At 36.7% G+C, this 24270-nt stretch overlaps 1 protein-coding gene across 1 annotated transcript in view; it reads right to left on the bottom strand.

The window, feature by feature from the left end:
- Window positions 1-847: 847 nt before the first annotated feature.
- Window positions 848-24270, bottom strand: part of Frem2 (FRAS1 related extracellular matrix 2) — a 183779-nt gene continuing 160356 nt past the window's right edge. The window contains exons 17-24 of the mRNA XM_010639174.2: window positions 10532-10724; window positions 8883-8987; window positions 7414-7541; window positions 7179-7313; window positions 6323-6449; window positions 5107-5294; window positions 4747-4893; window positions 848-3553 (exon numbers count right to left, since the gene is read on the bottom strand). Of these exons, the coding sequence (XP_010637476.1) occupies window positions 3041-3553; window positions 4747-4893; window positions 5107-5294; window positions 6323-6449; window positions 7179-7313; window positions 7414-7541; window positions 8883-8987; window positions 10532-10724 (1536 nt within the window). The 3' untranslated portion in view covers window positions 848-3040. The remainder of the gene's footprint in view (window positions 3554-4746; window positions 4894-5106; window positions 5295-6322; window positions 6450-7178; window positions 7314-7413; window positions 7542-8882; window positions 8988-10531; window positions 10725-24270) is intronic.

The raw sequence follows: 24270 nt of genomic DNA, 5'->3' as shown, positions 1-24270 counted from the left end.
ACTCACTATGTAGCCCAGGCTGGTCTCAAACTCACAGTGATCCTCCTGCCTCAGCCTCCTGAGTGCTGGGATTACAGGCATGCGCCACCACACCCGGCTGGAGAGGTTTTTAAATTGTCCTTCACAGATACAGAGGACACCCTGATGCAAGTACTGACATGTTAGTCTAAGACAGAGGCTCAGGTGATTCTAACCTCCTGGAGGATGGGGGAAGTAGCTGGGTTTCTACTTAATTTCTCAGAATGACTAATCTGAGGTGAGGCTTCAGTCAATATCAACTAGGGGAATGAACAGGAATAAACGAGACCATCATTATACTTCACTTCTGCATTTTAATACCTCCTGGTTCATATGCTTTGGTGATATAAATATGAATGGTAACATTTATTTTCATTTTGTGGTTTTACTATTTAATATCAACAAGATCCTGATTGGGGTCAGAAGGTACTGAGTAACTAAGGAGCTATTACTGCCTACATCCTGTTCTCTAGGGAAAGTTACTTTATGTATTTATTCTGAGAATACCAGAACTGCTCTTTGAAAACAAAATCTTGACAATAAGGGTCTGTTTTATTTAACAAAAAAAAATTAACTAGAGAAAGGAATTTTAATATATAGTATATCATGTCTTTAGTAAACAGATATTTTTTTAAATGAGGCAAAAATCCAAGTAATTTTTACTTACAGAAGCTATATCCTCCTATTTCCCACAGATTCTCTCTTTTTTCCAAGGAGATTAAGGGAAGAAAGAAGAGAGAAATCGAAGCAAAGAGATAGACAGAGAAGGAGAAATTTCTTTTTGTTAGAAAAGGATAGATATGTTCTATAATTAAAAAGCTCTCCAATTTATAGATGATAACCTCTTTAGAACAACAAATTGTAGGGTAAAATTTGGTGTAAAGCTAAGTTGGTTGAAAGGCTCAAAACAAATCTGTCATATAGCGACGTGAAGATAGGCTAAGAATCCCACTACTAAAGTGTCAGAACGTTGATTGAGAATTCTAGCTCTAAGTTTTCATAAATTGAGCCTAGTGTTAAATAGTAAAACCCCCACGCACAGTTTGAAGCTGCTTAATTCATGTTAATTCCCATGCTAATTATGAGGTAGCCAAGAATACCTCTAAGCATCTGCCAGTAGATAAAGCAAAAAGAAAGGGGGATAATTAAGAAAGTATCATTACTAACTTTGATAAATGAACTCCTAGACTGTACAGTACTTTCTGTTTCTATAACTTCTTGTGGGGAATCCTTGAGATGCGGGTGACACTTGTAGACTGTCCCACAGAAGATACTACAGTCTACTTTATTCATTCTAAGACTTTTAATGCGAAGTGCAGAGCTGCCTAAAAGAAAGGAGGCAAGTATTTGCCAAGTTTCACTTCTCTTCTAATACCAGTATCGCTTCCTTTTCTCAATCAAGAGCTGGCTGGTGCTTTCAGGTGCCAAGTGTAATGTGCCTGTGTTACTGAGGAGGCATTTTCTGTCCCAAAACCTCCCTTCCACCAGGATGTCCACCTGGTAAGAGACTGGCTAGGACTCGGAAGGAATTCCAGGCAGTATTTTAAGGTCAGCACTTGGCGTACTTTAGGCATCACTTCGTTTCTCTCAGCCTTATTTTTGTTTGAAATATATTTAGTGGCTTTTGGCAGACTGGTCATGAAACTATTGAAGTTTTCACTTCCTGACTACATTCTGCCATTTGATTAAAAAAAAAAGTATCTGCAGAAAGGTGATGGGAGGGTTGCTAGTGAAGCTCATTGAATTTCCTTGGTGTTTTAGGAGGAATAATTAACTGTGCTAACAAATTATATTCAGGGCATAAGAGGGACCTCACAGCCCCAACTCCCTGATCTGAGGATGCCAGAGAATGATGCTTTCTTCTTAGATGAAAAAAGAATGTGATCAACAGGCTGGCCACCTGGAAGACTACTCCTGGAATGGCACTGCAGAGATTTCCATTGTTTTGATCAGATGTGATTAGAAATCTAGTAAAATATCCTACAGCTGATTTTAAATTCTGGATGTTTTTGTCTGGCTGTGCCACTCTGAGGAATCACCTCATATGTCACCTGTCAAAATGTTCTTTTATTCTACAAGTTATGTATAAAAGTCACTCTGGTTATACATATTATATTAATAAATACCACTTTCTCCCTTCACCATCTGTAACTATGTTTCTCAGTATCATTTATGGTTCAATACTGCAAATATCTAGGCTCAATTCTTACAGAACATTGTCGTGCAGTGAATCTGACTCGATGGTGTTTCTTTGTCATAAAAATGTCACACACCCTCTCATTGTTAAGCACCAATAAGATATATTGCCATGCAAGAGCTCTATTTATAAAAATCCTTCCTAGAATTAACATATTCTTTGGTTTAATTTAAAATTAAATAGCAAATGAAACAAAGAGGATTTGAGGAGGATGAAAAGCAATTCAAATTCAAACAAGTGAGTCATTTCTATTATCCTTTCCACTCTGTCCCAAATAGTAGAAAAGGTGATTTGTGGGTTCAGTTAGCCCTGGTCCTAATTCTATGCTGTCTTCACCTAGAAAACTTGTCATAGTAAACTGTGTGTTTGTCTTTCTTCCAGACTACCACTTAAAACCTTTCTAGTAATCACTGATTATACAATGAATAAACAATGTGATAATTGCACCTTCAAGGTTCACACTAACACCATAACAGTAGACTCCTCTCAAGTTCCAGAGAGTCTGTTAGCACCTTTAAGCAGGTTCATCTCAAACGTGTAGAGAACATGCATAAAATAAGTACATTTCCATCTGTCCATGGCTCTGTCTGTGTAGATGTGGGTACATCATTGACTCCCCATGGGGAAGAGGAAATCTGTGGTCTGAATTTGTCCTTTGATGTATAGAGACAGGCAGAATTCAAATCAAAGTGTATTAGCACAGTTAGGTTCTCTGAGGAGCTTCATCACAGAAGTCCCCAATTTTCTGCTATCAGAAGCATTTCTGGTCCTGTTTTGGTCTTTTCTGAGTCACTTGAGAAAAAGGCTGACTCTGACTTGTGGTCATCATACCTCTGAGCTGTCCCCATGGTGGCTCGGTGGGGACATCATGGGCTTGCTGTTGCCTGAGCCCTTTGGGGCGCCCTTCCCCCCGGTGTTCTTCTTGCTCTTGCACATCATTGTTGTGACTACCGTGAGGCAGATGGTGAGCAATCCCACTGCAACGCCTCCCACGACAGTGACCAGGCTAAGCTCGGAGCTGGGACTGTTGAGCTCCCGTGGCAGGACACCATCAGAAGGAACTCTCCCTTGAGGAATCTGCCTCTTGGTGGTGCGTTCCAGGGCAATGTGCTGGATGTTTGTTCCTCTGTTGTTTTCAGCACCGATTTCCCATGCCAGTGGGGGCGTGCTCCTGATCTCCCTCTTCTTCCTGTTCTTGGTAGACTCCTGGGGCTTCCCGTGCCGCAGGAGAGTGTGGTGCTGGTACTCCACACTTCTTTTGCCAATGCCTCGATTGGTGTTGTCTTTCGATCTTACCGTATAAATGGTGTGTATGTACCATTCCCGGCCCAGAGCAACCTAGAAAACATAGTCCTATTTGTTAGGAAATTAGGTTCCATACTAACCAAATTCAGGACTATTTGCAAGAGAAACTAATGTCAGACATACTGAAAAATGACCATTTAATCTGGAGAATTAATTTACTCAGTATTTTTCAGTGTGTAGTACTTGCATGTCTTCATGTAAAGTACCCTGCAATATACATTGTGCAATTCTTAAGAAAATATATTCTGGTGAACATTTGGTATTTGCTGTCACAGAATGTGAGTGCCTTAAAAACCTTTTGATATGACATAGTCTAGCTTATTCATTTAAAAATGAGTAAATAAGAATAAACAACAATTCAGTGCCTTGCTCAGGCTTGCTCAACCAGTTAGTGGTGGAGGCAAGACTATAGCTCAAGCCTTCTGAACCTCAGGATTCTTTTTCCTTATGCGTTTCTGCTTATTTACATGTAAGATCACAGAGGAGGGACTGAGTTTTCAAGATTTTCCAGGGCCTGAGAAAAAACTGAATGTTTGGGTGACTCTGAAGACTTCAGGACTTAGAGAGGTCAGATATTTAAAAATTAATAGTAAAAATGAAAAAAAAATCACATTTAGACTTCTTGTTTGAGACGATGTAGAATAACAGGTCTGCTTTCTTAAGATTCCTTCTATGGACTGAAAATGAACTACACAGTTCTCTTACCTGTGTAAAATCCTGTCTGTATAATTTTCAGTAATCGTCCCTAAAGGGGTGCACTTGGTCCCCAAAGGACCTACAACCTAAGTGCATGTTTAAATGTGTTGAATTTTTCTGCTCAGTAGAACACCCTGTGCGCCTCTTCACTGCCTATCTCTGCTGCAGGATTTCCTACCTGGGTTTATGCAGTCTTAAGGAGTGGAGATTTTGCTTGCTGTGCACAACTGCTTTTTTGTACACATCAGTGTATACAAATCACACTGAAAGATGGTCATGGAAAGTTTCCAGGAAAGAAGTTTTGGATAAGAAAAACAAATTACTCATCTATTGTATTTTTGCTCTGGGCTGAATAATAGCCTTCGTTTTGCATGATCTTAAAATAACAAAAAATGATAGATAAAATTTATGGAATGCATTATTTTAATAAATGTTTCCATTTCCATATGCAATATTACTGTGACTCCATTTGAGACAGAAACTTGCATGTTGTCCCATAGATATTATAAGAGAACTTGTTTGGGGCCTACCTGAAAGAGTGGTGTTGAGTCAACTTTAAATCCGTCAGATCCAGGCTGATTCACTAGGAGAATGGCCTCAGGGTCATCCACTGCTAGTTTAGCATTGAACAGGACATTTCCAAAACTGGTGGCCTGTGTCTCTGGCTGAGCTTTATCCTTTAAGCATCAAGCAAAATGATGATTGATATAGATAATGCCAGCTTTTGCAAGAGCAGAATGTTTTGCTGTTAGTATTGTACAAATACAAATTATCACAAAATTTCACTATGCAATGCTTTAATTTAAAATGATGACTAGTTTTAAAACATAAGAAAAAAAGGTTAATTGTGAAAAACATATGCAGTTTACTGTTTAGGTCAAAGCACGTACCACAATTTTAAATCTATACAAGAGTGAAGGAGAATCAGCTAGGCATCCGTACTCCGCATTTGTTGGGTTGTATTTGGGAACGTAGCCATCAGCTCCAGTGCAAAGGAAAACCTTCTCAATGCTGCAGTAGAAGGAGTCACCTAGATTCTGGACCGGGTCTACCATGACACGACCATAAATTGTATCGCCTGAAACAGATGCGGAAATGTTGTTTCTGTTACATGACAGAGTGTTTCCGCTGTAAACAGTTGTAAACAGTTTTGACAATGATGACAAAGATTCTTTGCTTTGCTCTCTAATCTGTCATCAAACGTGGAAGGCCTTTTTGTGAGAACTGTAGGAACTGGTCCACCCATCAGGCCATAGATGAAATCACTTTGAAGATAGGCTGTGGGCTGAGGAGTTATGGAGTCTCATATGCTCACACACTGTGGGAAAAATAATTCCAAAGTCTAGCCTATAATTTGACAATCATAATATCCCTTGTGGTTAAAGCCCAGTATACTTTAATTAATTAGTTGGTGAGATGTAAACTAACACACTATAAAGTAACACCTAGAAAGAAAATATGAATAAAAAGCTTAATTAGCAGCCAGGTGTGATGGCACATGTCTGCAATTCCAGCACTTGGGAGGCTGAGGTAGTAGGAAATTGCAGCAAGTTCAAGACCAGCCTGGAGTACATAGTGAGACTCTGTCTCAAAAAAAAAAACCAACAAATAAATCCTAATTGTTCTAGTTACTTTTTGAAAGAAGATTTTAATAAAGCCCCCTGGAATTGGAGCAGGTATTTCACTGCTATTACCAAACACTTTGGGTCTGCTAGATAAAATATCTAAGTGCTAGTATACACCAAGTGAAAAACAGGCATGCTCTTTGTCTAAGAGGCATTTGCAATCTCATGTAGCTGTGGTATTTTAGTTCATGAAAATTGAAAAGCAAGCCAAAAAATTCAAGAAAAAATTCTCAGATGGGTTCCAAAAGTCACTTGGGAAAAAGAGACAGAGGTTAACTTTCTCAGAATAACAAAATAAAAGAACAAAACAAAAACACATCAAAGAACATACACCCAATTTCAATGACTCCTCATTGGATTTTAAAGTGATAGAACCATAGAAAAGGCTATAAATTTCTCCCTCATACACAAACACAACAAAAGTAAAGCACCACAGATACAAGAAACAAAATGAGCAACCCACTCATCTGTGAAGTGATACCTTCTGCAAAAGCAACATCACTCTCTTGTCCAAATCCCATGGATCCATCCGACAGCCAGAGACTCTTCTTGGAGAGTAGGTACATCTGGGTGTTCAAGCTAAACTCAGCTGCCACTGGATCACTGACCTAAAACCGACGGTAAAGCCCTTTTATGTGTGATTGATGATTCTGAGGGTACACAAGCACACACTGAACTGCTCGCAGAGAAGCACACATTCACTGCATATTAACACAGAGATTACTAAAAACACCGCACAGCAAGTGTCCAGCCAAGCCAACTAGGACACGCTAAGATCAGTTGTGTCCTTGAGAAGGCAAAACTTCATGGAGTTAAGTAATTTTTTGAATGGGACTGAAGAGCATCGCTCCAGTTCATTTCTGCTAGTTTTCGTGGCATACTAAGGGCTTGTAAATATTGTGGTCCATGGAAGTTAACAGGGTGGGTTCTCAGGAAAAGAAGCGATGCTTCTTTTAGTACATAATTAAAGGTGGTTTGAACTATAGGATTCTCATCGCTCTTGAAGATTAAGAACAAGATAAAGAAGTGCAAGAGAACTCTGGGGAAAAATCTTGCATCTGTAAAGCAGCAAACTGAAGGAAGCAACAAGAGGGAATCAGATAAGAGAAAAATAAGCCTTGCATGAACTTAAACTATAGGTTTTGTACCTTGAACTATCCACAGATAAAAGACAGTTCTTTCCTCTTTCCCTTACTGTCTCTCTGACTTCCTTTTATGCTCAGCGTATGAGAACTGAAGTCCTTCATGTGTGGAAGAAAACTCACTGATCGAAGTAAACCGTGACTTTAACAAAGTGGGATTCCATAAGTAATGGATAATAATTCTATGAGACACACCTGTTGGAATCGAATGTCAAGGTCAAAGGTGACTGGCTCTCTAGGGTTGCAGGTGACTGGGAGGCGGTACTCCTGACTGGAAGGTGTGGTGCATGGCACCAGCTTTACAGTATAAGTTCCTGAGTAGTCACGTATCTCGGAGGAAGAGAGAAGACATTTATAATTTTCACTTTAAAATCCGAGGCACAATGGGAGGGCAGCAGAAAAGGAAAACTGAGTAAGTCTTATCACTTACTGCAAAGTCAGAGACAAAGCTCCATTGCTGGATAGGTTGGTTATAGGTTGGTTCACTTCTTATGAGGCGGAGGGAAAAAGTCAGGCCGGGATGATCAGCCGACATAATCATGGAGCTGGTAAAGGAGGCTAGAAAAGTGGCAACAATCATGACAGTATAGTGGTTAAACTGGAAGAACACATAACCATTTAGAATTTTCAAAGTGCCTCATCATATGTCGTTTGCTTTTACTCTTATATACCTCAGAGTTGACAAGGTTGGTATAATTATTCTCCTTTGGCAGATGGAGAAACTGGGCTGAGAGTCAATATGTGACTCTCCCAAGATCACACAGTAACTCAGTGCCTTTTCTGTTCTGTAATTCTTTCAAAAGGTAATTGGACAGAAATGCTTAACTTGCTCAGGGCCACTTTCCAGGGAGTCAGAGTAGGGCAACAGCAGTAGAAGTGAATACATTTATTGTGCATCAAAGCTATGAATTGAACTTAAAATAGTCTATTAGTATCCCCACAGCTGAGCCAACCCAATTTATAAATGGAATTTAATTTTAATTAGATTTCCTGCAATTGAAGTTTAACAAAGATTTAGTTTATTAGAAAGGTGAACATGCAGAAGGGACTGTAAAGACCAGGAAATCCTCATTTCCCAGAATTGTCAATTACTATAAAGTAAAACGATTCCTTTTGGGCCTGTAATTCTTGTAGCTCAGTCTCATGAAAATACAATGGACTCTTTTTCTCTTTTTAACTATTCAGCTTTATTCTCATCTTCCTTAGAGCTCATGCTCAGAAAAAATGAAGGATATGGATATGGCAAATGAACTATTTTCCCTTTTTAATCTGACAGTTGGCACTCCAGTAAAAGTGCAAACCAGTTTAGTAAGACAGAAAGTCAAATACAAAAATCGCAATGAAACGCCTTGTATAAAACAAGCAAGCATGGAAATTTATGGATTACTATTTAAAAATATTCTAAACAGTGTGTCACAGTGAGTAAAACTGCCTAGCCAGTCCTTATTAAACACAGCTAGTTTCCAAGACTGAAACGTCAGTATGAAAGTCAAGTGCCACTTCTGAGTCTATTTTGAGTCTATTCTTACAGAACCTAGAAAAGAGCTGTGACCAGAGAAGTGCTTGCTAAATTAATCATTTGATATTCATTTTTTGGTACAATAGAAGCAAAACAGAGGAACTGTTATTACTACATTCTCTCTGTATGAACTCCAGGGTTTCTTTTTACACGTCCTTGGTGATTCCACATTTTCTCTAAAAGTCCACATAATAATAATTTTGTGGATGATGAGACATAGGTAAATAATTATCAAGCCCTCAACAAGATAATTGCACATATAAAATTCATTTGACAGGAATGACTTCAAAGCTAACTAGGAAGCATGTTGAAACATGTATGAGAATGGAAACACTAAAGGCTTGTGTTGGTAGTTCCTGTTAGTGGACAAAGGGGCTTACCAGGGTGTGACAGCACAAATAAGCCATGGAACTGAGCCTCTGTCTTAAAGTTCACGGCCAGGCGCCCCTCTTCACCGATGCGCATGCTTGTTGGATAGAGAGAACCTACAAAGGGTGCAAATACAGGTGACTACAGATTGCTAATATACAAATGCTTCCCCCAAATTAATTCAGATCCATTTCATCTTTAAGCATGCTAGGCAAATGATATTATTAAAAGAAATTTGAATAATAAAAGTGGCAGAAGTTTCTTTTTCTAAGGAGAAAAGATGTCTATAAGGGAGGTAATATGAATTAGTTTGCTGTGAAATACACAGATTAATTACAATAGGCCGTTTTTTTAAGCTTTAGTCTACAAATATGGAGGTATAAATTGAGAGACATGATGAAGTGGTCAAAAGTGTAGAGGCCTGGACATGTAACTGGAACTGGGCCTGCATTTTCCAGAATGACTGCAAATTTTACAGGCTTAAAGAAAAGTAAAACTTTTCCAAGAAATGTTAGGAGTTAGACAACATTTAGCCCTGGATAAAAGAAGAAAATAACAGATCCTCATTGCAAATGTTGAGGAACACAGAAAGGATCCTTATTAAGATTTATTTAAAAATATGTCTTCTTTTTTTTTTTGTTGTTACTGGGGATTGAACTCAGGTCCTTGTGCTTGCAAGGCAGGCCACTGAACAGCTGAGCTAAATCCCCAGCTCAAAAATATGTCTTCTAAGGTGAGATGTACAGTTAAAATACTTGACGTGATTTGGAATGATTGTATAGGATGATCATACTACTTGTCACACGGTCTAAGGTAATTTAAACCTTAGTTTCATATTTGAGATGTGCTATCAATATAATTTTTTTCTAGTTAATATATGTACAGATGGCACAATGCTGTAGATATTCATGGGAACAATAGTAATATTGTATAAGGATAAAAAGAAAAATCACTCGTTGTACAATTGGATTAATTAGCTTTCAGCTCATGGACTCTGAATTAGGATTTTGATGCAGAGTTTCAAACAAAATTTTGTAGAGCCTTTGGACACCGCAGTTAGTAGCATTCATGACAAGTTATTAAGATATTTGACTAAAATATCACAGAATAACAGAATTTTAAATTGGAAAGAGATACTGGAAGTTTGTCTATAATGCAAAAAAAAAGTAAGTACCAGAAATGTTAAGTAACATGCTTGAGATCACATAGCTACTTAGTTGGAGAGTCAAAACTACTATACAGGACATAGTTTACAGTAAATTTTACCATGCATCTTTCATTTTAAGAAAGAAAAATGTGTAATTTTCCCCTTTGTATCAATCCCTTATTTTCAGTTGGAATTTCCCCTATCCATTTTCTAGAACCCATGTAGATTGTAGATAGTTGTGTATCACCTACACGATTAATTGTCTAAGGTGAACTGTTAGAGAAAAGTATTCATGAAATATATAAAGTTATATTTGACAATCCTGTACTATACAAATTTTAAGGCACTGATATAATTTCATTTAACAAGAATTTTCCACAACTAAAGTGAAATTATTTGATTAATAAATAGAATAAGAAAATATATTGCACGTTGCTTCTATTAATTTTTGCTATCATCAAAAAAAATTCTCTTCAGTAATTCAAATAGGTAAGAAAAATCTTTTCCATTCACCTTGGAGTTCAGCTTCCGGTGGGCTGCCAATCCCGTCATTCCACAAGATGGCAGTGTCATACACAAAAGTCAGACGGAGCTCTGACTTCAAATCAAAATGCTGCCAGCCTCCTACTCCAACTGGGGAATGGAACACATAGGAAACATACAGAGGAACTCGCAGGGTCACGTAGGACTGCACTAGGTTTAGGACCTAAAACAATAAAATTAAATCTGTCAATACTATTTGTTGTTAACTCAATGAACCTGAGTTTGTACAAGCTGTTTTCTCATCCCATTTAACTGAAAATTTTGAGTAATCAACGAGGAAAGGGAAATGATAGCATTTTTACAACACTACTTTCCCTCACTTAATTTTGGGTCAATTAAATTATTGTTACTAGCTAGCTTCACTTGCAGCAAAGGATATGCACCAGCAATCCTTAAGATAAACAATATTTTAATCATACTATGCTTAAATTCTATTTACTTTATGAATTTTATTAAGCTATAGTCCCATATCATATAATTCACCTAAAGTGAATTCAGTGGGTTTTAGCATAATAAAAGAATTATGCAACCATCACTGCTGTCAATGTTAGAACATTTTTATTACCCCCAAAGGAATCCCATATCCACTAGCAGTCACCCACTATCCATTCTCCCCATATTCCCTGGAAACTACTAGTCTACTGTATGTCCCTATGTATTTACTTCTTCTGGACAATTTAGTCTGTTGCTAGTTTGGGGCTACTATGAAAAATTCTGTTATTATATAGAGAGATTAGACAAGCAGTAAAGATCTGGAATCAAATATATTTAGTAATGACATGTCATATTTAAGATGATTCAAGAATAAGTAATTGAAGTTTCTTGCTTTGAATTTTATACCTTACCCCTCCAGGTACAGAGCAGATGGATTAGGGATTAAACTAATATTTGCTTTTTGAGCACAAGCTACATTCCAGACAATGTATTACATTTACAATCAAAACTATTTAATATTTTCACTCATATTTATAAGTGTCTTTAGTTATTCAGCCATGGCTGCCCCAAAACCTCAAACTGATTCAAAACATTTACCTTTCACGACCATTTTGACTTTGGGGAAGAGCCAGAGACATACAATATCAGATCCAGTGAATAAAAGAGAATGAAGACATACCATGTTTTTACAAGTCCACTTTTTCGTGGGATGGCACTCAGTAGCAGCATTCACCATTTTTTTTTAATCACACCACATAAAGAGGACTCATGAAAGTGGACTTACAGGATTGCTTCAGAAAGTGTCAAGAATGCTAGGATAATTGTGTCTGAGGTGAGGGGGAGTTCCTTGAGGGGATTCATGGCAATGTGCTTTTACTGAAATAAAACGTTTCTGAGACAAAGTCTTACTATATAGTTCAGGTTGACCTGGAACTCACAATGTAGACCTGGTGGTCTTGAACTCAAAGTGATCCTCCTGCCTCAGCCTCTGAGTGCTGAGTGCTAGGATTACAGCTGTGTGCTACCACTCCTGGATAAAATGTTTTGATTGGGTGAATGGACAGAAAGACAGGGACAGGCAAATTAGATCTCAAATAAATTTCTCACATAAATCTTTAATGTAAATCATTGGCCCCACCAAAATTAGAACCCTGTTTATGGTCTATATATTTTCTTCCTCTAACATATTTCATTGCATTTCAAACAAAGCTGAGGGCAGTCCTAAGGTCATCTAACAAAAATGATCATTAATTAATTGTCAAAAATATCTCTGAAGATAGTGGAACAGATACAACCAGTCTCTTACACACAAGAGGAGATGGGTGTAGCTCAGATCACACTCCTTAGTCCTAGCCAGGCTGTCTCACCAGGGCTCGTTCCACATTGAGCAGACAAGAATCAGATACATGAGTCAGCAAAACATTTACATCCTGCGAAGTCTACTCATGCATATCACACCGTCTATCATGGAGTTAGAAGTGAACTCCTCCAGCCATAAAAGTGATGACGCGAATCGCCAAAGAAAATATATAAAATGGGAGCCATCAAGCGAATTACTTGATTCCCAGCTGTGTACAGTAGCTATCACTTGCCATCTCCGGCTCAACCTAGACAGCAGGAAAGGTACCCTTCAGTGCAAGTCCTCTGAGACCGTGTTTCCCAAGAGTGGCTGCTATTACTGTCACTGAGTAATTGATCCTGAAATGCAGCGTTAATGTTCTGGCAGTGTAACGGTCAGTGACTAAGTCAATCCGCTGTGTCGCTGGTAATTAAGATTCATATTTCATCCTGTGAGAAGCCACTGTTGTTTTTTACAAAAAAGATTAAGTGTTAGTAGCAATTAATACTTGATGGCATGGAGTTTTGACTAAACTTTAGATTTTTGCCAATGTTCTACTTTATCCATCAAATATTACTGAGTGTACTAGTTCACAGAGGATTACTAAAATTCACTTCCTATGAATAAGTAAATTGGAATAGAGCTGCATGACTAATTCTTTGACTTCCTTTAATTGTTTTACTAAAGCAGAATTTGATCATTTCAGGACATGAAGTCAGCATCGCATTGCATTTTCTTATAATTCTGGCCCAGGTTGTCTTTCTAACTACCGAGAATCCCTGCATAAAGGAACTGAAGCCTAAACAGAACAGCCTTGATCATCCAGAGACTCCACCTAGCTGTTTCTTTCTTCAAAACTGAAGAATGAAAAGCAATCAGTCTAACTCCTAGCTGTCACCTTAAAGGGTGCACAATGTTCTTTCAGTCTGTACACAGGACATTTAAAGGTATTTGTTGATAGTAAAATAAATATATGGTGGATCTTTTTAACTGAGACAATGAATGACTTCACCAGTTCTTATTGATGCTTTTAATTTCTTCAATAAAGACAAACAGTGCTTTAAATACTATATTTAAAGTGAAAGTATGAAATGCAATGCTCTGGAAAAGGTAATAACATTGTCAACTTTATATGACTAAGTAGCAAGTGTATATTTGGGAATGATACTGTTTAAGGTACAGAAGAAAGGCTATCAGTGGGTATGTGAATTAGATAGGGAAGGGGATGAGTAGAAAGAAAGCTTATGTACCTTGAAGAAAATGACATTCAAAATGTTTTATATAGTGGGAAGTAATGTTGAGAAAAATCCAAGTAGGCTTAATTCTTCACTTAGTTTGGGCATATAATTGCAGCTATCCAACATAGATACCACCCTCTATCTCTCTTCTCTTCCCTCTTCCTCTCTCCTTCTCTTTATTTTTGCACTGATGGGGATCGAATCCAGGGCTTCACACATGCTAAGCGAGTGACCTATATCCCTTGCCCTATATTGAATTGATGTTTTAAAATTCAAATAGAAATAAGATAGTATATGTATCAAGACTAACATCTAAATTTCTATACCAGTGCTATTCAGCAGTAATATGAACCACTCATGCAATTTTAGATTTTTTTCATAATCACATGTAAAAACATAAACAAAAAAAGGTGAGGTCAATATAAAATATTTGATAAAATACTGTACAGTCTTTGAAATCTGGTATGTGTTTACATGTCCACACTTCTCCATTCTACCAGCCTCACTTTTGAGGGCTCGACAGACTTAAATGTCTGGTGGCAATCAGATTGGACAGCACAGATCTAAACTTCTGTACTCAACATCTTTTAACTCAAACATGCATATTAAAAATAAGAATCATTAAAACATTTTTTCGGCATGTGTACATCTCACAGTTATACAGAATATATGGTTTTGTTTATTTCACAGATTAAAAATGAAGGCAGAGCTGTTAGAATTTTATCTGCGGGCAAAGACCTCTGGGTATTTTCCACTGGTTGAAATGTCTTTCTGTTGCTGCTTTTTATTTTTTATTTTTTGCCAGAAATAACTACTTCTTCGAGATAGTGGTGGCTGTGAATGTGTAGTGAAGGCTCATCCATCATAATAGCTTCAAATCTCAATAAAGCATGCACTTGGCTACTTAGTTGAGATCACTGTTTCAGCAAGTCCTTCAAGTAGCACATGTCCAGGAACACTTGTGAGAAAGTGATGGTGGCTTTTGCTCAATTACCAGCAAGTTTGAAGGTGTAGGTATAGGAGAGGCAGGAGTAGACTCTGGGATGAGGGTCAATATTGGTCCAAAAATTCCTTAGAATTAAGAATGACTGACTCTATGGGATATTTATAGTGTCAGGTTTATAAGTAATCCAAGTGACCAACAGTGAAAAGTGAACTGTGATGGCACACTTATAAGGTAGAATATCTTATAGTTGTCAAAATCATAAATCTGAAAACTTTTCCTTGTCATGAAAAATGCTCACTTGTTGAGTTAAAAGGCACTATTCAGAATATTATAAATGATATTGTGCCACTACTCTTAAAAAGTATGTGTATATTGAAAAGAGATTAGAAAATAGAAAATGTTATTTTCTTTTAAAAAAACATACTATTTTGATTCCCTAGATGTCTACAATATTATTTTCATTTAAAAATACCCATTATTAAAAATTAATTGGTGATCTTGAGAAGATAGGAAGCAATATACTTTGTGAAAGTTATATATTTTGGATTTCTCTTGCTATTTCTTGTGCAATGATTTATAGTGGTTTACACATAACAAGAAATTACTCAGGGTAAAATAATGGTAGGAAAAAAGTGACTTCTATTCTAACCTCAGAATTCATGTTGGTAAATCAAATAAACTAGTAAAAACAAGGCAAAATTACCCCTTAAACAAAGCAGCTAAGAAAAAACACATTTTACTTTCCAAAATCATACATTTTACAAGTTCATGACAATTTCATGTTTTAAATGCAGCCCATATTGAGGTGTATCAATATCTGCAGCTTATTCAAGCACAGGAACAATGTTATCAGTTGCTGTTTAAATAACAAGAGAGTTAAGATTCTTATCTCACATACAAACAATAAAAAGAGCAATAAATTTTCTTAAAAAAACTTGTTTTTGAGAAAAACAGTAAAAACCCAATATTTAAAAAAATTGTTAGCTGTAATAACCATCTTGCATCAAAAGTATTTTTCATTGCAGGAATGCCTTTAATTTTTAAAAATAAAGCAGAACATACCATAAAGGTGCAGTGTAATTACTTACTGAATCTATATTTTGTTTTCCTGCTATTCATCGGATTTTATATTTTAGTAATTAATTAAATTGACTTTAGAGTTAAATGGCATTAGCAAATTTCCAAATATCTTTTTCTTGGAAAGTAAAAAACTTTTTTGGGGGGTGGTACTGGGGATAGAACTCTGGCCATTGTGCTTGCAAGGCAGGAGGTGAAACCACTGAGCTAAATCCCCAGCCCAGCAAGTAAAATTCTTAACTTCATAAAAGTGACCATCTGACATGCAAGTGTATTTTGTTGGCATGAAGGCTTTGTCTGGTATCCATACCATTACCTGATATTTTTCTCTGGTGCAGAATAATGTTCATTGACATTTTTTATTAGTTCACATTAGTAATGCAGAATAACAAGATTTGTGTTATGTTGGTACATGCACATAACATGTTTTGATTATTTTTATCCCTATTTACCCTCCCCCATCCTCTTCCTCATCTCGGAAAGTCTACTTTCTAATTTTGTGTTGAGCTAGGACAGAAGAAATAAAAATAGGTAAAAAGGAGACAACAAAAATCTTAATTTAAAAAATGAAAACTGCAGCATCACAATGCAAGCCCAGTTAAATTTTTTTTCTTTTCTCCCAGAACACACACACACACACACACACACACACACACACACACACACACTCACACACACACACACAAACCTGGGAAATTCCCTTTCACCTGCAAATGGATTCAACTATTCCCTTTCAACTTGCAATGTCATCTTTCATCTGTGAATACACCACTTTTTCAACTGTAAAATGGGCTTTCCTCTTTGAATGGATGACTATCCTTCTCCCTCTTCTACCAAACCAAGGCCCAGATTATAGACTGACAAAGTCCACAGATTTCTGCCACCCAAAACACATAACTACTCAAAAGTTCCAAACTGTAGTGCTCCTTCTTCTACCTGTTCCTAGCTCTTGCTCTCTCTTTCTCTCTCAAGACCCTGCACTCTCATTCTTTGGGTGTCTACTGAAATTTCTGCTTAATAAACTTTCCTGAGCCTCTCAATTGACACAAACTGGAAAATTCTTTTCCTACCACAGAACTCAGTGAACCTGTGAACTTATTCTTTGGGTAGGGCGGGCTAGGTTCATGAACCTTCTCAGACGCTGTCTGGCGACAATGTCATCTCTCCTTTATTTGCTTATTTTTTAGTTTGTTAATATAAAAGAAAACATGCAGTATTTAACTTTCTGAGTCTCGTTTATCTTGCTTATCATGATGGTCTCCAGTTCCATTCATTTTCCTGCAAATGACATGATTTTTGTCTTCTTTTTGGATGAATAATATTCAATTGTGTATTACACAGTTCTTGGTCCATTCATCTATTATCGGGCATCTAGGCTATTTCCATATTTTAGCTATTGTGAATTGTGCTGTAGTAAACGTGGATATGCATATACCACTGTAAGTACAGTTATTATGAGGAGGAAGTCAGAGAGGCCTAACAGTAAAGTCAGATAAAATAAAATAGTCCACCCAGATTAAGAGCTAATTCAAGCAGCTAAACCAACTGTAGAGATGCAAAGATAAACACAGAAAAAGAATAAAAGGTTGGCGTAGAAATAGAGACATAAGGACTCTCCCCTCCAAGAAGAAGACTTTTATTTAGGATGTACTAAGTTAGCTAAGAGCCTTAATATCTCCTCTGTATACTTGGACTCAAGAAAACTTTACAAATGCAAGATAACCAGTTTTATTTTTGAACTCCTTTGAACTCAAGTGCCTGCCTGGTCTCTGCTTATGCGTATCAGATCAGGACAGGGACTTCCATTTGAATTTCTGCTCAGAAATCTTCTCTTATTATTTATAATGAAGCTATCATAACTTCTTCCTTTGGTTTGTGACTTCATTTTTCATTTTTTGTGGCACCACAAGCTTGGTTGTTTGGTACAGAAATTATATCATTGGTAGTTCCCCCGAGATGAATAGTAGGTAAGTCCCCAATGAAAGTTTTTGTTTTTTCTTTTGCAATATATTCTTGCTTAACTGTGTTTCCATTTATGAGATAAATGCTTGTGTTTTTTTTTTTTTTCTTACTGGGTAGACTTATAGCCTGATGTCCTTTCTGTCATTTCCCTGGTGGTAGGGTAGATGTGGGGAACAACATGCCATATATAAAAGAGGTCTTGCTCAGCCATTTAAAAGTGATGAGGGTGCCTGCTGCTCTAAAATCTGCAAGGATAGGTGTCACTGGGGCAGGCTGGCACAATTCCCCTTCCACAGTTGTGGAAGGGAATGTCAAGCCTGAGCTCTGTCTCAGGTTCCTTTCTGGTTTGATCCTCTTCTAGTGAGACAGCAGTTTTATCTCTTGATGCTCTTGCTGTTGGCCTTTTGAGAGAGATGAGAGTGATAGCTCTTGGGTAAATTACTGTATTAACTCACTACAAACATGATGAAGACAAACCACATTCCTCTGCCTGGGTAGGGAAGACTGACTAGTTTTTACGGTGAGGCCAGTGCAGCATAGATTATTTCATTAGTAAAACAGAAGGCAGTCTTCAGAGGTCTGCATAGGTGAATGGCAGCTTTAGTCAGAATGGGCATTAAAGGAGCAGACAGTCAGAAGCTCTTGTCTCCAGGAGACTGCCTCTCTGCGGTCATGATTTCTCTTCAGAGTTTATCACTAGGCCAGCCACTGAGTTCTACATGCAGAGATATGCTCACTGAGGGCGAAGAAAGGAAAAGCCTATGGTTAGTATGTTCCAAGCAGTCACAGGATCATGAAGGAGTCCCAGGCATTGGTAAGATAGGGTAGTCAGGTTCTAATCTCACTTCCTTGGGCGCCTTCAGGTCATTGCTGTTGGCACTGGACAGGTCAGGTCTACGGCATGCCTTAGATCAAGAGACAGAACAAATGGGGATAGACAGGGCTGTCTTTTCTCCCTTTCAAAAGGGGAAAGCTCGGTATGAAACTTGACTCTTCTTACTTCTTGACATGTATACTTAAAACCTAGGACTACTTTAAACCCCTTACTCCAAAGAAACATTATCTAGTCTTTTTCTACTCCCATACTGAGCCTGAGTAGCCTCTGAATGGCAAAAGTAGTTGCCAAAGAAAAACATATAAATTACAATAATATGTCTTTAATAGGCATCCCTTTGGAGGGAACACTTACATATACAGCAGATGCAGCTATCAAAGGAACAGTTTATTACAGTAACTCTAATATAGAGGGTCCTAAGGAGCTCCCAATGTGGCAGGAGTTATTCCAAAGATTAAAGTAAATCAACAGTTTAGGACCATTTAAAAAAAAAATCCTTGTTTTCATGGGTATAAAAGGGTTTCCATTTCTTTTGCCTTCTGACTCTGACTGGTGTTAATTTATTACAAGAGATCTCTGCTATGACTCACCTAAAAAGTTCTATAATATCCCCAGGAAAGGTGCTGACTAGTTTACTTATAGTCATAAGAGGTTATTATAATTCAACACAGCCTAGACATGTAGAGTGCAATCTGACTAAATGTGATTCTTTATATATTCTCTATATTTTTGTCAGTTCATCTGCCTGTTAATCTGTTTTAATAAATGGCTAAGAGACCTGAAGCTGCTTCATTAAAGATTTTCTTGAGCTCATATAAATTTTATTTTTCCTTTTTTTGTCCTTATAGACTTCCAGCTGAGACTTTCAATGGAGAACTGGTTGCATAGGTTTTCGGGAATAGTCCAAATCACTTTAAACATTACTTGATGAGGGCTAATAGGCTCAAGGCTTACATAAAACTAGGTCCTGAAATCTCAACAAATTACACAGAATCTGTTTGTCTCTCTGATGTCCATCTTTATGGTTATGACATTGCTTTTATTTTCTTTAATGAGAAGGCAGAAAATCTTTTCAGAAGGATTTAAAGTAGCACAAGCTGGTTAAGAATTGGTGGTGTTAATTCTCACAGTGCTCTCTTACTAACTGAAACCTGCAATTACCAGCTTTCATCTAATGGAATAGAGCTGTTAGCAGTTCACCAGTAGAAGCAGAACAGAGACTTTTCTAGTTAGCAGAGGTAATGGAGAGAAAAAAGTCCCACACTCAAAAGAATTTAATAGAGGGATGAGAATTTAAACAACTCAGCAAAGTAGAATCCATTTAGGGCATTTTATAGACAGATTTTACTCTGAGAAGTTAACACTTCTGAGGGCAAGCTTTGCATTACAAAGGAACGAGTCACACTGGTGAATTGGACAAGTAGAAAAAGACACACAGAGAAGCTCTGTAGTACGAAGAAGGAATAACTGAATTATAATGGTATCTTCTTACTGTGTCTTAATTTTTTATACCAATGGAACATGTGGTTTGAGAACTTCCTGAGAGAAGAACACTCAGAAAAGAAACAGAAGTGAAAGTATTACTCTTATTGAAAGTAAGCTCTGTGAAGTAGAGCTAAAGGAACTAGAGATAATTTGACCTATAAAGGAAGAGGTTCAGATGCTATTACAAAGAGTGTGCTATAAACACGGGAACACATATATCGCTGTGGTATGATGCTTTTAATTATTTCAGGAAGATACCCAGAAGAGGAATAGAGGGGTCAAGTAGGACCTCTAATCCTAGTGCTTTGAAGAATCTTCACATGGATTTCCACAGTGGTTGCACCAATCTGCACTCCCACCAGCAGTAGAGAAAGGTTCCATTTTCTCTACATTCCGATAAGCATGTGTTGTTGGTCGATTTTTTTGATATTAGCCATTTTGGAGTAAGATGGTATCTCAGAGTTGTTTAAATTTTCATCTCTCGAATGACTGGTGACATTGAACACATGTGCATATTAATTTGCAACTTGCAATTCTTCATTTGAGTGGTCTCGTTTCATTTCAGATGCCCATTTTAGGACTGGGTCTTTAAATTTAGAGGGTGTGATTTTTTTCAATTCTTAGTATGTTCTCAATATCAGGCCTTTGTTGGAGGAACAACTGGCTATAATTTTGTCCCCTCTGTGGGTTGTCTCTTCACTGTGGGATGGTTTCTTTTGCTGGGCAAAGCATTTTTAATAAGACAAGTTCCACTTGATTCAGTTGATTTTTTTTGTAGTATTCCCTGTACTATACAGATTTTGTTCATAAAGTCTTTGCCTATACCTATGTCTTCAAGAGTTCTACCTATTCTCTCTTCCAGTAGATATAGTGTTTCTGTTTTAATATTTATTTCTTTGATCCACTTTGATTTTAATTTAGTGCATGGTGAGAGACATGGGTCTAGTTTTAGTCTTTGGTATGGAGAAAACCAGTTCTGCCAGTGAACATGTTTGCTTCCTTTGTCAAAAATAAGGTGGTTGAGTGTGTTTGGAGTAGTTTTTGCATCTTTTAATCTATCCCATTGATCTTCAGGTCTGTTTTTCTGCCAGTACCATGTTTTTATTACAGTAGCTCTGTACTATAATTTCAAGTCAGGGGGTGTGCTGTCCCCTGCCTTGCTTTTATTGCCCAGAATTGCCTTTGCTATTCTAGGTCTCTTCTGGTTCCAAATGAATTTTTGGATTGTTTTTTCTAATTCTGTGAGTTATGCTGTGGGAATTTTGATCATGATTTCATTCAATCTGTATAACAATTTTGGAAGTATGGCCATTATCCCTATATTGGTTCTTTCTACCCAAGAACAAGGGATGCCTTTCCATTTTCTGATTTCCTCTTTGATCTCCTTTTTCAGACTACTGTATTTTCAATGTAGAGGTCTTTTACTTCATTCATTAGATTGAATCCTAGGTATTTCTTTTTTTTTTTTTTTTTCATGCTATTGTGAAAGATGTTCCCTTAATTTCTCTTTCAGTGAGTTTGTTATTAATGTACAGGAAGACTATTAATTTTTGTGTGTTGATTTTATATCCAGTTATGATACTGAATTTTGTTTCTACATCTATAAGTCTTTTGGAAGAGTTTTTGGGGTCTTCCTTATAAAGTATCATATCATCTGCAAATAATGATATTTTTTTTCTTTTTATTGAGTTTATTGGCACATTCCAGGTACACAATACAGTTACATTCATTACTGGGATCCTGTACATTTACATGACAGGACTTGGTTCTCATTTTTTTCCTCTTGTCCCTGCCCTCCCCTCACCCCCTCCTTCCCTCCCCATTTACAATGCAAATAATGATAATTAATTTAACTTCTTCCTTTCCTATCCTTATTCATTTTATTTTATTTTTTCTTGTCTAATTGCTCTGGCTAATGTTTCCAGAACTATATTGAATAACAGTGGTGTCAGTGAGGAGCCTTGTCTTGTCACTGATTGTAGTGTGAAAACTTTCAGTTTCTATCTATTCAGTATGATGTTGGCTGTTGGTTTGTCTTAGATGGCTTTTATCAAATTGAGATAAAGACCAAATATTCCAATTTTCTGTGGGTTTTTTTGTCATGAAAGGGTGTTGGATTTTGTCATGTACTATATCTTCATCTATTTATATGATCATTTGATTTGTGTCTTTAACTCTGTTGATATGGTGTATTAAATTTATTGATTATTCATCCCCGGGATGAATCCTATTTTATTATGGTGTATAATTCTCTTGGTGATTTGCTGCATCCTGTTTACTATTATCTTATGAAGGAGTTTTGCTTCTACATTCAGTAGGGAGATTGGCCTGTAGTTCTTCACTGTTTTTTTTTTTAGTTGGGTCTTTCACTGGTTTTGGTATCAGGGTAATATTTGCTTCCAGAAATGATTTAGGGAGTATTACTTCTCCTTCTATTTCATTAAAGTGTTTGAATAGAACTGGCATTAGATCATCTCTAAATTTCTTACAGAAACCAGTAAGACCTGAACTTTCCTTTGTTGGCAAGTTTTTAATTACATTTTCAATTTCAATGGCTGATATTAGGTTATTTAGAATTTTAATATGTTTTTATTGCAGCTTTGGCAATTCATATGTATCTGAGAATCTGTGTTTTCCATCTTATTAGAGTATAAATTCCCAAAGCAGCTATTGATGATCTGGATTTCCACAGAATTTGTTGTGATACTTCATTCCTAATTACGCAAAATTGAGCCTTTTTTTTTTTTGCTTTTTTGATAAGGTTGGCTAAGGTTTCATCAACTTTATTTAATTTTTCAAAGAACCAACTCTTCATTGATTGTATTGTTTTCTTAGTCTCAATTGTGTTAACTTCTGCTCTTATCATTATAATTTCCTCTTGGTATGAGCTTTGGACATGACTTGTTTTTCTTTTTCTAAAAGCTTAAGGTTTAACATTAAATTATTTATTTGAGTTTGTTCTGTTTTCCTGATTCACTTCTACAAATTTCCCTCTTAGGTCAGCATTGATTGCATCCATATGTTGTGATATGTTGTACCAGTATTATCATTTAATGGTAAATACTGTTTAATTTCTCATTTAATTTCATGTGTAACCCATTGGTTATTCAGGAGGGTGTTACTTAATTTCCTCATGTTTATGGAGTTTTTATTGTTTCTTTTGCCATTGATTTCCAGTTTCATTTCACTATGGGCAGATTATATGTGTGGGAGATTTCAATTCCTTTGCATTTACCTAAGCATATTCTATGGTCTATTATGTGGTCTATTTTGGAGAATGTCCCTTGTGCAGCTGAGAAGAATGTGCATTCTGAAGTTTTGGGTTAGAACACTCCGTAGACATCTACTAAGTCCACTTACTACAAATTTGGTTCAGTTTTGCTATGTCTTTGTTGATTTTTTTTTTGGTTTAATTGTTCTATTTGTTTATATATGATAGTGGGGTATTAAGGTCCCCCATTATAATTGTGTTAGTGCTTATTAGATTTCTTGTGTCCATTCATATTTGTTTTATATAATTGGGTGTACCAATATTCAGTGCATATGTATTTGTAATGGTTCTCTCCTCTTCTTGAAGAATTCCTTTAACAAGTATGTAGCAACCTTCTTTGTCTCTTTGGATCAGTTTTGGCTTGAAATTCACACTACCTGCAAATTAAATAGCTACCCTTACTTTTTTCCGAGTTCTTGTCACATGGACCATTATTTTCAATCCTTTGACTTTCAGTGTATGAATTTCTTTTTGAGTTAAATATGTGTCTTGTATCCAGCATATTGTTGGATCTTGTTTCTTGATTCATTATGCCAGTCTATTTCTTTTGGTTGGTGAATTGAGACCATTTACATTAATAGTTATAGCTGATAGGCATTGGCTTATCCTTGTCATATTGTTTTCCTGCTGTTATTTGCCTGTCTTTCCTCTCTTGTTTAATTGCTTGCCTGTTTTGGTGGCTTCCTGCTATTGGTGTTCTTGGAATTGTGATTTTCATTATGTCTTTCTAAATTTTTTCTCCGGACACTCTGCAGCACTGGCTTGTTGGTTGCGAATTTCTTCAGTTGTTCTTTGTAATGGAAGCATTTTATTTCTCCATTGATTTTGAAAGATAGTTTTGTGGCACACATTAATCTCAGTTGGAGATTGTTTTCTTTTAGGGCTCTAAATACTTCATTCCAGGCTTTCCTTGCCTTAAGTGTTTAGGTTGAGAAGTCTGCTGTGATTCTGTTGGGCTTTCCTTTATAGGTGATTTGTTTCTTTTCTCTAACAGCTTTTAATATTCTGTTCTTGTGCTGAATTTTTGGAATCTTGATTATTTTGTGAATTTATTTTGATCACAGCTATTTTTTTAAGGAATTTTTTTTTTTTTTTTTTTTTTTTTTTTTTTTTTTTTTTTT

The sequence above is a fragment of the Fukomys damarensis genome, unplaced genomic scaffold (assembly GCF_012274545.1).
Source record: "Fukomys damarensis isolate Sample0158 unplaced genomic scaffold, DMR_v1.0_HiC HiC_scaffold_38, whole genome shotgun sequence".
Classification (NCBI taxonomy): Eukaryota; Metazoa; Chordata; class Mammalia; order Rodentia; family Bathyergidae; genus Fukomys; species Fukomys damarensis.
Note: the sequence above shows the minus strand (reverse complement) of the source record. Positions and strands in the feature narration are given on the sequence as shown.